This window comes from Suricata suricatta, chromosome 7, assembly GCF_006229205.1.
Source record: "Suricata suricatta isolate VVHF042 chromosome 7, meerkat_22Aug2017_6uvM2_HiC, whole genome shotgun sequence".
NCBI classification, from domain to species: domain Eukaryota; kingdom Metazoa; phylum Chordata; class Mammalia; order Carnivora; family Herpestidae; genus Suricata; species Suricata suricatta.
The window spans coordinates 135,675,831-135,690,519 of record NC_043706.1 but is presented as its reverse complement, the minus strand read 5'-3'; the positions used below and the strand labels follow the sequence as shown (position 1 = coordinate 135,690,519).

Here is a 14,689-nt window from a genome sequence, read left to right as displayed (position 1 = left end):
CCCCCCCCCCCCCCCCGCTGTGCCAGGACACTCCCTCCCCACTCCCTCCCCAGGTCTGCGCTTGGTGGCATTTAGAGTTCCAACCCCAAGTTATTTCACCCCCTCAGAGAAGCTTCTCCAAACCATCTGGCCCCAAATCCTGTAGCCTCTTGACCCCCACCACTCAGCTCCTCCCTGGCAGCATCCCGTTTTCTTCTCCTCACAGCACAATGGCAAAAGGAAGTTATATTGACCATTCTCTTGTGTCACCTGTCCTGGCAAAAAGGTCAGTTTTGAGGCTAGAGACCTCCTTTGTCTTGTTCATTGTTGTATCCCCAGCACCTATGACAGATGACAGGGCCTAGCACAGAGGGCATGGCCAGTAAACATCTGTTCGATGAAATGCCAACATACAGTTTCTGCCACTTCCGTGGCTCACGCTTCCCTTGGGAATAAAATCCACGTTCCCTGAAACGGTTTGGCCCCTCCGTGATCTGGCCCCTACTGCTTCTTTAACCCATTGGTTCTTAATGGGGCAACCTTGACTTCCCCTCCCTGCCCAAGAAAGATGTTTGACAATATCTGGAGGCATTTTTGGACGTCATAACGTGGGGGTGCTACTGGCAGCAGGTGGATGGAGGCCAGGGGTGCCGGTCACCATCCTGCAGAGGACAGGCCCACAGGAGCCATCTGGTGCAGAGGTCACTGGTGCTGTGGTGCAGAGTGGCTGTCTCGGGTTCCAGCCAGGCCGGAAGGCCTTCTTCTTCCTCACCTCCAGGCCGTGTCCTTGCCCGTCTCCCCGCTGAACGCCCCTTGCTCCGCCTGATGTTCCTGACGCTGGCTCTGCTCTTGTCCTAGATGGAGTCTTGAGCAAATTGATCCTTAACCTTCACAATGGGGAGCTCTTGTATTTTGGCGGTTTTGAGATTATAAAGTAACTTAAGTTCCACTGTTAGGTAAATTTCAGTTTTTACTAAATTGCAGATAACCTCCTTATACAAACCTATTATTTTTTTTTCTTCTGATAAATAGAACTGTTATCCAGGACTATGGTATTATTTGTATTAACTCAATTGCAGAGAATAATTGGAGTGAATTAAAACCACACCTGCTACAGAGCCTATAGCCATAAAATTAAACTTTGTCAGTTTTTAACTATAATTTGGGATGTTTAAACACATACCAGTGAATTTTAATTTCCATGTTTTTCATGTGTTGTCCTACATTAAAATATTTCCTTTTTTCCTTTTGAATTAATAATACATGTGGCTCTTTTAAGTGTATCAAAGATTATGTATAGATGATACCTTTATTTTTTTAAATGTTTTATTTATTTATTTTTGAGAAAGAGAGAGAACATGAGCAGGGGAAGCACAGAGAGAGAAAGGGAGAGAGAGAATCCCAAGCAGGCTCTGTGCTGTTAGCATGGAGCCCGAGGCAGGGCTCAAACCCGTGAACCACGAGATCATGACCTGAACCAAAGTCAAATGCTTAACCAACTGAGCCACCAGGTGCCCTTATTTATTTTTTTTATTTTTATTTATTTATTTTTTAGAGAGGACACGTGAGCAGGGAGGGGTCAGTGGGAAAGAGAGAGAGAGTGCTTGTTGGGGAGGGGGACAGAGAGAGGGAATCTCCACGCTCTGTGTAGAGCTCAACATGAGGCTTGATCCCACGACCCTGGAATCATGACCTGAGTTAAAATCAAGAGTTGGACTCTCAACCAACTGAGGCACCCAGAGACCCTCAGTGATGACTTTGAAGAACAGAAGTGAGATTTGGGTACTGTATTAGATGATTTTGCCAGTTCCTGTTATGATATTTGAATACCATAAATGGAAGTTGATCCCAGTGTTGTTTTGCAGTGACAGTCTACCTTTGTTCTATCAGGAGACAAAGCTTTGTGACCCTGCTTTTGTCCCTCCCCAGCATTCCCAGTATCGCTGACAAAGGAAACCATATAAGGCACTGGTATTTGTAAAGACCCCCGCACAAGGATTACAGAGTTCTATAGATTTTAGTATATGAGCAATAGAATCATAGCCCATTAGTTTGTTTTAAAACTACAATTTGCATTTTATGATTTTTAAATCACAAAGACGACTTTTAAAATAATTGTGTTTATATAATGCTCTACTTGCTTGCTGGTGAGTTTACAGCTTATAATATTAATTAACACCACTTTCATTGGAGCTTCTTGTTTTTTTAAATCAAGGGTTTTATGCAGTGGTTATTTTTGAAAAGCTTTCCAAAGAACAAAATATTTTTTAAAGAATGAAAATGTTCTCTCTGTCGTTGCATATTTATTTTACTGTGTTTCTAGCACTGTAGAATTTCTTTCTTTTATTACTATGATGTATTTATTTATTTATCTTTTTGTATGTTCTAACTTGGTAAAGGGAGGTATTGGCTTTGGCTTTGAAAACAGTTAAGAAATCTTTTAGCTTATTCATAGCTTTGTCTGAAATTTATACATCAGCCTTGCTAAGAAGTACCAAACAGTCATCTACACATTTTACCTACCCCTTCCTTCATGTGGAACTCTAGTATCAGGTGGATTTTCTGGCCATGCCTTTCTCTTTCTCTCACCTTTAGCCTTATTTCACTCTGTTCTACTCATTCTTTTTTTTTTTTTTCCCAGATTTTTATCTTTTAAAGTAACGTCTATGTCCAACGTGGGCTTGAACTCACAACCTTAGATCAGGAGTCACATGTTCTACTGACTGAGCCAGCCAGGCACTCCTATACTCATTCTTTTCTACCATGAATATTTACTGAATTCACTTACCAAGCTCTGTTCTTGAGGATAGTGATATGCTGTAAATAAAAGGTGATCTCTTTGGAGTGACAAATTCACATGTAATTACACTTCATTGTGTGTGATAAATCCTTTGACGGAGAGAGATACAAGAGACACTGGTGGCATAGGATTAGTTTTGGGGGGGGAGGTCAGAAAGAGAGGGAGACACAGAATCCAAAGCAGGCTCCACGCTCTGAGCTGTTAGCACGGAGCCCCACGTGGGGCTCAAACGCACGAACTGTGAGATCATGACCTGAGCTGAAGTCGGATGCTCAACCGACTGAGCTCCCCAGGCGCCCTGTGATTTTTATAAGTCAGTTCTGGGGCCCCTGGGTGGCTCAGTCGGTTAAGCGTCCAACTTCGGCTCAGGTCATGATCTCACGGTTCGTGGGTTCAAGCCCTGCTTCAGACTCTGTGCTGACTGCTAGCTCAGAGCCTAGGGCCTGTCTTCAGATCCTGTGACTCCTTCTCTCTGACCCTCCCCTGCTCACGCTGTCTCTCTCTCTCTCTCTCTCTCAAAAATAAATAAAAACATTAAAAAATTTTTTTTAAAGTTCTGCTTGGGGATTGTACAAGACGAGAGGATGGAATATTTGAACCAGACTCCTAGATAGAAAAAGGGCCAGGGAGCTGGGGGTGAGAGTCCAAGCAGGTGGAATAGAATGGCTTAGTTGGAACCATTCCTGGTCCAGAGAATTGCTGATCATGTTCATCTCGTGCTTCCTCCTTCCTAAGTGATGTAATCAAGCACCATCCTGCCGTCAGCAATAATCTTACACTGCCTTTTGAATAGATAGTTTGAGTTAGGTTTTCCATTCGAAAGGAAGAAGGAGCCACCTGAGACAGGCCATTAGGGAGCTGCGGGCTGTATGGCTTTGCACGTATTTGAGTAGACGGAAATCTGCTGCGGGGCTCATGTACATGCCTTTGTCTTTCTTAGTTCTCCCCTTCCTATCTCCAGACTCACTATAAATAGAAAGCTGCTTTGTTTGAGGTATTTTTATTTTGGAGAGTTATTTTCTCAAAATTGAGTTAGTTGTAGCTAAGGGGAAAAGCTGAAGAGGCAGCTGTCAGAGATTTTATTTCTGAAGAGGTTCAAACTCCAGAAAGAAAATTACTATAGAAAGAAGTCATCTAGCTGAGAGTCTTTATGTGCTTGAATTTCATCCTCAAGAACACTTATCTTGGAAAATGATTTGATTGGTCAAAGGAGTCATTATAGGAAGATGGTGGGACCAGGCATCAGGTTAAAATATTTCTGTTATGACTAGGATAAAAGGAACTGCGGCTATCAAAAGTTGGTCTTTTAAAAGGATCCCTCTGAGGTGTTAGCCACCATTAGAGAAAGATGGTTGTTTTTTAAATTGTGGTTGTTAATTTGACAAATGGTTACCATAAATCTGACTGTCAGTGTGGAAAGCACGCATGGTTGTGATGCTTTCACCATTTTGTGTGTCACAGAGCTTGGGACCCTGTAGACCGGGTGTCTGGTCCCTGCGAGAGTGCCGAGGGACACGAAACAGGGTTGTAGGAACCCCACTAACTGCCACAGCTCCCCACCCCTCGCCAACTCCTTTGCTTACTGTTTCCTCTCTACCTGCACTGCATTGCTGTGACCAAAGGGATATAGATTTCTAAGTCCTGAATATAAAATATTCGTCGAATTTGGTGTTCTGAAACCAAAATCTTTTTTCTGACTAGGACGGGTCTGTGTGTGCCAAGAGCCTTTTAGGGAAGAGCATATTGCTCTTAAAAGGAGAGGAGAACTTTGAGGAATTATTACATGGTCAGAGTTGTTAAGTGGGGAGAAAGGGCCATTATTTTGATTTGGACCTTTGTAGTTTCCTGGGTTTCTTAGGGTTTATCTTTATATTTCATCAGATGTAAAGTTGCTATCTTCTTAGAAACCTCAAAGGAAGTTTGGAAGACCAGAGAAATGCAGCAGAAGGAAAGATACAGGGATGTCCTGTTGTACTGGCTAATATTTATTTTATTGTTTTTGTCAATTATCTGATTTGTGCATTGGCCAAAATTTGCCATTTTAGAGACCTTTAAGCTAGATCTTCATTTTAATAGAAGGCTACGGCCCCCACCTCTCTACCTGAGAAGTCGTTTTTAATCAGGATGGTGACTCACAAGGTTTCCTTTGGCATGACAAAGAAGTAACAGCATCACCCTTTGAGTTTTTACTGTTGGACTAGCTCACAGTCGGCCACTTCCACTTGTTGCCAGCGCCGTGACTTCCCCACAGTTGTGGGTCATGGTCGTGACTGGTATAAAGGCAGGGGAACCTTTCTAAATAGAAAGTTCTCAAATTGGATACAACTTAAAACAGGAGCCCTATTTCTCCTATAGATGCAGAGAAATGGTGAAGGCGGCCATTTGGAGACAGAGCCCATGTACTACCTTAATCTTTCCGGCAGGGATACAGTTCAGAACATTTAACCCTATTTTTATCTGTGTTAACTGGAATTATTTTTACTTGGCATCTGTAGCAAAAATAGAAAATCAATAATCCCAGGGATCTGGGTCGGCCCAGTATACAGGTTAGAAATTGAAGAAAATTCATTTGAGTAAGACTTTACCTAAAAAATTCATTTGCTAGAGAACCCCTTTTACCACCCCAGCCCGAGCAGACGTGGAAAGCACTACTCTGGAGGCCCTTGGGATGCCACTCGAGGCTGCCCACCAGCACAGCCGGAGCAGTAGGCTGCGGGATTCTGCAACACCACGGGCCGCGCAGCCGCAGTAGTGGGCTAGGGAAATGCTTCGAACAGCCACGGCCTCGTACAGCCGCAGTAGAGACTGGGGGTGGGGGGCGGGGGTAGAGCCTTCCAATAGCCATGGCCTCGCGCAGCCGCAGTAGCAGACTGGGGGGAGTGTCTTCCTTCCAACAGCCTCGGCCTCGCGCAGCCGCAGTAGCAGGCGCAGGGAGTGTCTAACGGTCGCCGGGCTCCGTGCTTTGATGCTTCAGAGCTTGTCAGCAGCTTTCCTCCTTTATCTCCCTCCACCTCTTGAGTGAGTAGCCATGAGGTGGACTGTGGGAGTCCTGCGGGCCGGCTGGAGAGTGGAGGCTGCAAGAGTGAACTTCCTGTGCCTGAGGAGGGTGCTGTGTCCCCGCCAGCTGGCGGGCATCCCGCTCCCGGGCGCCTGGCCCGTCACCCTCGTGTCTGGGATGGCGACCGTCAAGTGTGAGCTTATCAAAAGTTTCACCTCAGAGCAAGCCGTTCATCACAACAAGGTCTCCATTATAGGAACCGGATCAGTTGGCATGGCCTGTGCTATCAGCATCCTTTTAAAGGGCTTGACTGATGAACTTACCCTTGTGGATGTTGATGAAGACAAACTGAAGGGTGAGACCATGGATCTGCAACATGGCAGTCTGTTCGTGAGAATGCCAACTATTGCCTCCAGCAAAGATTACCTTGTCACCGCAAACTCCAACCTCGTGGTCATCACAGCAGGTGCACGCCAGGAAAAAGGAGAAACACGCCTTGATTTAGTCCAGCGCAATGTGGCCATCTTTAAGTTAATGGTTTCCAATATTATCCAATATAGCCCTCACTGCAAACTGATTGTTGTGTCCAATCCAGTAGATATATTAACTTACGTGACCTGGAAATTGAGTGGATTTCCCAAAAACCGTGTTATTGGAAGTGGTTGTAATCTGGACACTGCCCGTTTCCGTTTCTTGATTGGGCAGAAGCTTGGTATTCACTCTGAAAGCTGTCATGGATGGGTTCTTGGAGAGCACGGAGACTCCAGTGTCCCTGTGTGGAGTGGCGTGAACATCGCTGGTGTCCCTCTGAAGGATTTGAACTCAGATATAGGAACTGATAAAGATCCTGAAAAGTGGAAAAATGTCCACAGTGGTGTAATTGCCAGTGCTTATGAGATTATTAAAATGAAAGGTTACACTAACTGGGCCATTGGCCTATCTGTAGCTGATTTAACGGAAAGTATTTTGAGGGATCTTAAAAGAGTGCATCCAGTTTCTACCATAATTAAGGGTCTCTATGGGATAAACGAAGAAGTATTCCTCAGTGTGCCATGTGTCTTGGGAGAGAGTGGTATTGCAGACCTCATAAAGGTGAAGCTGAGCCCTGAAGAACAGGCTCGTCTGAAGAAGAGTGCGGAAACACTGTGGGAAATTCAGAAGCAGCTTGAGCTTTAAAGTTGTTGGAAACTATCTTTCAGAAGCTATTGAAGAGATAGTAGCTGTGGGATTGTATAAGTCAAAATTTTTAATAAACTTGAAATTGCTAAGAATTGGAAACAGAAAACGACGTATAGTGACTATTTAGTCCCCAGCTTTTTTATTTAGCATACAGATGTCAGGATGATTCTTTCCCCCCCACACAATTCCTAAGTGATTGCATCAAAGGTGTTTTGGTACCACTGATATGCCAGTACTTGCCATATATATTTAGAGAGAGAGTTGCTATTTGGTCCAAAAGAACAAAGGATATAGGTATTTGTTGTGTTACAGAAATGATAATTTTCATTAAGTACATATTAATTTGTTCATGCTGGCTGGTTTACATCTACTGTGTTCATTTATATAGTGTTCTTAAGAAGTTGTAACTTTCTCTACAACGTAAAAGATACGTAAAGAAAGAAGTACAATAAAGGAACCATCCGCTGTCTCCGTTCTTCTGTGACAACCTATCAGCTGGGCCTTCAAAAAAGGCATTATAAAATGGGAGCTGCGAGTAGGTCCTGTGTGTTGGGGGAAGGGAGGTGCACATGCGCACACGTGCTCATGTATGGATGCCAGTGAAGGAGGGAGATTAGCTAACATGAAAATAGTAGTGATATGGCAGGTAGCAGTTATAAAGTGTTTAATGCAATATAACATGAAATATAAAAAGATATAAAATACAAAGCTTTTTTTTTAATGTCTTTATTTTTGAGAGAGAGACAGCGTGAGCAGGGGAGGGTCAGAGAGAGAGGGAGACAGAATCCGAAGACAGGCTCCAGGCTTCAAGCTGTCAGCACAGAGCCCGATGTGGGACCCGAACCCACTGACCCTGAGATCATGGCCTGAGCCAAAGTTGGATGCTCAATGGACTGAGCCACCTAGGCATCCCACAAAGTTTTTAGAAAGGCCTGATGGAGGTGGCAAGTGTTACTATCATTTATCAGAGAAACATTCCTAAATTTTGTCATCTAACTAAACAAAAAGCCTGACTGAAATTATTTGAGAACTGCCTCTGAGAACCTGACCTGTTTGTACACTAAGACAGAAAGCGCGTTACGAAGTGTTCTTGTTGGGCCAGGTCTTAGCAGCAGAGTGGCCCCCAGCCCTGAGAAGCTCTGAGGTCATCCCGGCTGCTCAGTTTACTTCATAGTAACAAAGCTTTTGCATCGTGCCGTGTTGTTAATCGCTGTCATAAAAATTGGCTATTTTAACGAGTCCTTAAGGGATTGTATTTCTCAGAAAGTTACACATTCACTTTTTATTCCTAAATCAATTGACTTTACTGTAGATTCTAGACATTATGCATGTGATACAATGAGGGTTTAGGAGAAAGTGAAGATGCTTGTCCGACCTCTACCTAAGTGGTGTACTAATAACTTAGAAAATGAGAACGATTTTTAAATTCATGTTAGCCTTCTTAATGCAATTGAATATTAAATAAATAATCTGGCATGTTCAAACATATCTCAGGATCCATGTGGACATCAGCCAAGCTAATGAAAATTGAAAGTTACCAGCATCTCCTCTCTAAATAAAACCAGTGCTGCTTAGTTGAATTCTATCAAGTAGACAGGACAGCAATCCGCCCCCCAAAATGACCCTTTACCATACTGATCAGAACTCCCATACTATTTTGTTAGAAACACCTAGAAATGTTCTGACTACCCAGGAAGCAGTGCCCTATAATGGGACTCATTGATGTACTGAACTCCGAAAGTGGGAAGAATGGTGATTTGGTTCCAGATTATTCTAAGAGCTTTTTAAGCTTAACTGCACAGAGTTCTTCTCCTTTGTCCAGCCCTTGAGTTTTTATTCAGCTACATTTCAGCCAAGTTTAATGTAATTTTGAAGAGGATCAGAGGATGCCATACCTCTATTTTGTAATTCTCTTTACTATGTCAAGTCAGGATAGCTGGGGATACTACAATGAAAAACAGTCTCCAGGTGTGTGGCTTAAGGTTTATTTCTCTCATTAAATCCACTGTGGGTTTACTTGAATCCCTAGGGGAGCAGTCCTCCACAGGTGGCTTTGTACCTCAGATTGCTTTGATCTTGAGGCACTGCCACAGTAACACAGGTTTCCATGATTTCTATGGAAAGGTTAAGAATGGCCTGGAAACACCAGTTAACTGCTTCAACCTGGAAGTGACGCACATTTCTTTTGCCAGAACTAGTCATGTGGTTACCTAACTTAAAGAGGGTGAAGTATAACCCCCCCATGTCTAGAAGTCCATGGCTACTGGGTGTCAGTGAACATTAATAATAACCTGCCATACCATTCTAAATAAAATGGTAGCCATTGTAAGAGGCATATATGCTTTTATTTTTTGTAATTTTTTAATTAAAAAAATTTTTTTAATGTTTTTTATTTATTTTTGAGAGACAGAGATAGCACGAGCAGGGGAGGGCCAGAGAGAGAGGGAGACACAGAATTCGAAGCAGGCTCCAGGCTCTGAGCTGTCAGCACAGAGTCTGATGCGGGGCTCGAACCCACAGACCGTGATATCATGGCCTGAGCCAAAGCCAGACGCTTAACCAATTGAGCCACCCAGGCGCCCTGGTATATATGCTTTTAAAGTCATTTTTAGTGAAAGCTGGTATGTGATTAGAGGTTATAGAGGTACCGAGTCTTTCTAGATTACAGAACCTGAGTGGCTATGGTGAAAGAGCCCTGGACATCATTCAGTCAGTTGGACTTAGAAACCATGTCACCATGGATGGGTTAACTTCTCTGGCTTTTGGTTTCTCATATGTAAAGTGGTGGTTTTCATTTCTGCCACAAAGAATTGTAAAGACTAAATAATAACTAATGCTTGGTAGAGTGCCTGGCACATAGGCAGTCTCAAGTGGCAGCCATTTATTATTCCTGTTCAAGTAACAATTCTTGTCTTATTCTGTTTTGTGAAGAAGCTGGATTTCCAGCTTACAATACTTAGGAAATGAAAGGAAAGAAAAAAAAATCAGTCCAAGAGGAGAAAATGGGACACCGCCCCCATGCTGAATAGAACAGCTACCCTCTACTCCTACCCAGACCTCATCTGTGTTTCCCAGCTTCTGCCTTCTCAGCAACTGACCATGTCCCACATCACCGAAAAGGTGGAATGGTAAATGATTCTCTTCATGTCCTCGCTCTCTGACACCCCATTTGAAAACTCTAGTCATTGGATTTAGTTGTAACAGATGTTCAGCCATAAAGGCAAAGGGAAATAAGAGGCAGCAGAAGCAGACCCTGGCCAGAGATGTCTCTGAACTTAGAAGGTCTATCCAAAAGACAGCTCAGTGGGGCTATATTGGTATTTTGGACAACATAGTTCTTTTTGTGGCCATTCTAGATCTTTAGAATCTGCCCCTTGCCCTCAGTGCAAATAGTAGTTCCCTGTGATTATGGCAACCAAAATTATGACACTATTTGAGAACTGCTACTTGGAACTACATTTCCAATCTCTCTCCAATACTGCATCTAGGTGACAACATGTTATGAAAGATTCATCACAGTACAAAGAGTTGCATGGAAGACGAGGCTAGGGAGAGACACCCATGCACTGGACGTGGGTGTCTTGAGGATTGGTGTCTGGGACCCAAATGGTAAAAGATGGTTTGGCATGGACCTCCTGTAGACTACATATAATGGATAACCACATGTATCCTCCAGTGTCGGAATATTTAAACCAAAATCATACAGAACTATAAAGTAATGCTTTTAACCAACATACCATATTATTTATATCCATATGAACTTTGTTCTTGGAACACAACACACACTTTGATGATGCTGTCATGGCAATGGCCGATATATATTGAGGACTGCCGTGTGTTAGGTGCTGGCTTTACGTGTATTCTCTCACTGAACCCTCACAACCCTCTAAGCAGGGAATCATCTCCATTCTACACATGTGGAAGCTGCAGCTTGGAGGCAGGAGTTTTCCCCAGCAGTGGAGTTGGGATTTGAACAGAGAGGTCTAACTGATAGCAGTGTCTGCTGTGAATAGCAGTGCTACGGGACTGGGGCGAATGCCTAGGAATTTACGAGTCCTGAGCAAGACGCACTTGCTGAATTTAGAAGCAATGTAAGGAATCAGCCTCAAAACGAAGTGAAATAAATATCAATATAAAAAAAAAATACCAGCCAACTCTCAACATAACCAGTCCAAGAAATGAACTTGGTGTTGTCGATGAGTCTGAGGAGCATCACGCATCTGCTTCAGGAGATCTGTATCCCTGAGAAATAGAGTTGGGCTGTGGCTGAGGAGAATGTCGTCACGCTGCACTGTGGCGCTGAAGCATCTTCCCGACAGGACGAGACGAGTTAAAATCATGACTCAAGGAGCGTGTAGCTAGCACTATCGGATGCACAGATGATTCGTCCTCCCTGAGGATGGTGCGCTCCGCAGGTGGGACCCCGTTCTGAGGGTTGATGCTCCTATTAAAGATCTTCCAGCCCCTGTTGTGACCCTCAGTTTCCAAATCAACCTCTGTTGGTAAAACCTCTACACAGAGCTTTCAAGGCTGTTTGGCATGTGAGAACATTCTAATTTATCTGCCATCCACTGATTTGTTTTGTATTAACCCCCTACTAAGTTTCTTGTCTCTACTTCTTCCCTCTAGCTCCAAAATGCTTCTATGAATGGCCCCGGCATATTTGTTTAAGATAAACAGAACCTCCCTTCTCAGCCGCATCTTTATATATGAAAAAGCCAACAATACATAGCATTTTTCTAGTAGGAAATAGGTATCACGGGGGTTGACAATTTAGATTTTGTTGCCTCCCAGACTCAGAGTAGTGTTTTATGTAACTTAAGGCTCAATAGATGACTCCTTGGAAGAAGAAGGGAGGTGTAGCTCATTTCCTCTCAAGGTGCTGGAGCAGAGTCTCTACCTCGTACTGTTCCCACAAGCAGTGAAATGGCTCAGCAGCAACAGAGTCTGTCTCTAATTGCTTTGGCTCTTTTAATTTTGATAACTGATTTTTTCCCCCTTCTTTCAGATGAAGGACTTTCGAAGTAAAATGCAATCAATATTTCCAGCAATTCCCAAGAACTCGGAATCGTCTCTTGAGTGGGAGGAAGCATTGAAATCCAAATGAGATGAGCATGGCGAGGGAAGTCTAAAACGATTGTTTTGGAAAGGGTAGCTTCGGAGATGCCACGGAATCAAAGGGACTCGATTGATTTATCATCAGGAACATGTGCATTGTTGACTGAATCCACGGGATAGAAGGCGTTCAGTGTCCGCGTGGGAGGCCGACTGTCTGCACTTAACTTTAAAATTGACATGGGCATGTGTGTGTATAAGGTTTTCCCCAAATTAGGAAGACCGTTTTAAAATAATTATATGGATAACTTCTCTGGGGAGAAGATCCCAGGGGAAATACTTCTGACAGCTGAAGCCAAGTTTTGTACCTGAAAAAATTTATAATAACATATGATGGAAAATCTTTATAGACAGATTCCTAACCACACTAGTACCTCAATGTGTCTAATTAAATGAGTTTCAACAGCGTTTCAGGTGTGTGATTCTCAGGGCTCGGAAGGCTCGTTCCTATTCGGCCGACTCCAGAGCCGCAGGCTAACAGGTAACCCCTGTGTGTCAGGCAGCAGATGTGGCTCTGTGGTCCTGACTTTGCAGCCCTGGGTTTGCACATGCTAATCAGTCAGCTGATGAGCTCCCCTCAAGGCCCTGCAAGGCTTACCCAGAGGTAAGAAGCCAGTAACCGAGTATGAGGACTTGAAAAGGTGGCCATGCTAAAAGAATACGGTATCATGGATATAAAATGTACTCTTTTGAGGAGTTGGTTCTGTGTCCCTAAACATTGACTGCGTGTTGTTTTATCTCCATTGTCATTGTAAAAAGAGTCCAATTATCGCCTACCTTAACAAATATTTTTAACCAGAAATTCACCTGAGTATTGAGTCTCAATATGAAGTAATCAGTACTGCCCCCCTGAAATCTAGTGGTAAATTCTTATATGCACACCCAGTCCTTCCCTGTCCTCGGTGATGTCTTAAAGAAAACAGAGACTAATGTCTGCACACAATTATTTTTCTGAAATTAACATTCTCTAAAGAAAAGTACTTTCATATGTCGGTATACCCAGAAAAATATGGTGGGGTATCAGTTATACAATTCCTTTATAATTACTAAGGCTCTAATTAGCAATCAGGTTTAATAAAGTATATTTAAATCTTTTTCTGTTATAATGAAACCTAGTTCTAAGGAAAATTTTTAAATGAAATGTCAAGTGCATAATGTAACATTTTTCTCTGGGCCAGCTTACCCTGTTAAAATTGCCATATTGCTAATTAATTAAACAGGTGTCAGCAGCATCTGGGTTCATATGTAACCTGTTAAAAAATCTCAAGCCTACAAGGAAGGGATTGTGGAATTTATCAGGCTATATGGAGAGGCAAAAACTTTTGAGTCAGCTTTCATTTTTAACTAAATCTCTGCTATGAAAAGATCTCTACCCTTTGAATGAAATAAGGAAGGAACAGGTTGTGCCCATATTCCCGGCCCGGTCTAGGAGCTTGGAGGGTGTGCCCCATCCCCGCAGGGCCTGGCTTGTGGGCACCCTGAAGGCACGAAGGTCTGGGTACGTGCATCTGTTTACAAACCCTTTTCATACACGTCTGTTGTTCTTGAGGGCTGGCAAGGGGAAGCCCATAAGAATGATCATGCATTCTTCTCCTGCGGAGGGAAGCTTGATGGGGACAGACTCCAGTTGCATTTTAAAAGCAAAAATGAAATAACAAAGATGAAAGGTAAAAGGAAAACAAGCAATATGACGGAAGTGGTATTTTTCTACAGTCAGAACTCAGATTTCAGAAGATTTAGTCATTTGTCTATTCCTTTTATACCAGAGGCATATTGTTAAATTGGTTAATGGAAAGGAAAAATGTTTAACAGATAATGTTATTCTTTATGTGAAGTACCATCTGTGTATTGAGTTCTGAATGTTCCCGGATATGGAAGAGAGGAAATGTTATGGAATTTCAAGTTTGCCTTCTTTGCTGTCTTTATCTTGGGTAGAGTATGACAAACATAATCACATTTATCTCCTGGAGCATAAAGAGTTTTAATCACCCTATTAACCAGGATGACATTTTTCACAGACTTAAAAAGGAATAGAACAGACATTATCTCCCTATAAGCAATCCATTTCATGGAGGCTGAGCACTAGAAATTTTTTTAAGGATGGATAACACAAGCCATTTCCATTTCATGTGTAAGCCAACATCAAGGCAGCTTTCCATAAGAACATTGCTTACACTGGTGGAGTGTTAAGCTTTACGTTTAGAATCTCAGCATCGAAAGAGCTATTAGAGAAAGCAACACTAGAAAATGTAGTGGGCAGGCAGGGGCGAGTTCCAAGGCCTCGGGATTCATTCAAGGAGAAAAGCAAAACAAAACATGTACTCTGGTAAGTTATTGCTGCCCTGTAAAAATGTATCCATGGGCAGCTGCTATTTTCAAAGTCAAGAAAATACGATTTCCAAATACCCCGGAATGAAACATAGGGCATGGGAACTGCCTCACATGAGGCCTAGCAGCCTGTCTCTACAAGAAACAGGGATTCTTTTTTTTAAATAGTTTATTTTCAAATTGGCTTCCATATAACACCCAGTGCTTCTCCCCACAAGTGCCCCCCACCATGACCATCACCCCCTCCCCCCTCCCCCTCCCCCTTCAGTCCATGGTTCGTTTTCAGTATT

The 14,689-nt window shown here is 43.0% G+C and overlaps 2 protein-coding genes across 2 annotated transcripts in view; both read left to right on the top strand.

The window, feature by feature from the left end:
* The window catches only part of TMEM242 (transmembrane protein 242), a 31,436-nt gene extending 18,133 nt beyond the window's left edge, over positions 1 to 13,303 (top strand). The window contains exon 4 of the mRNA XM_029944124.1: positions 11,965 to 13,303. Coding sequence (XP_029799984.1) covers positions 11,965 to 12,063 — 99 coding nt within the window. The 3' untranslated portion in view covers positions 12,064 to 13,303. The remainder of the gene's footprint in view (positions 1 to 11,964) is intronic.
* On the top strand, positions 5,685 to 7,431 carry LOC115295833 (L-lactate dehydrogenase A-like 6A). Its single transcript, XM_029944123.1, has one exon. It carries the CDS (start codon positions 5,808 to 5,810, stop codon positions 6,951 to 6,953), a length of 1,146 nt encoding a protein of 381 aa, XP_029799983.1. The 5' UTR covers positions 5,685 to 5,807; the 3' UTR covers positions 6,954 to 7,431.
* Positions 13,304 to 14,689: the final 1,386 nt, after the last annotated feature.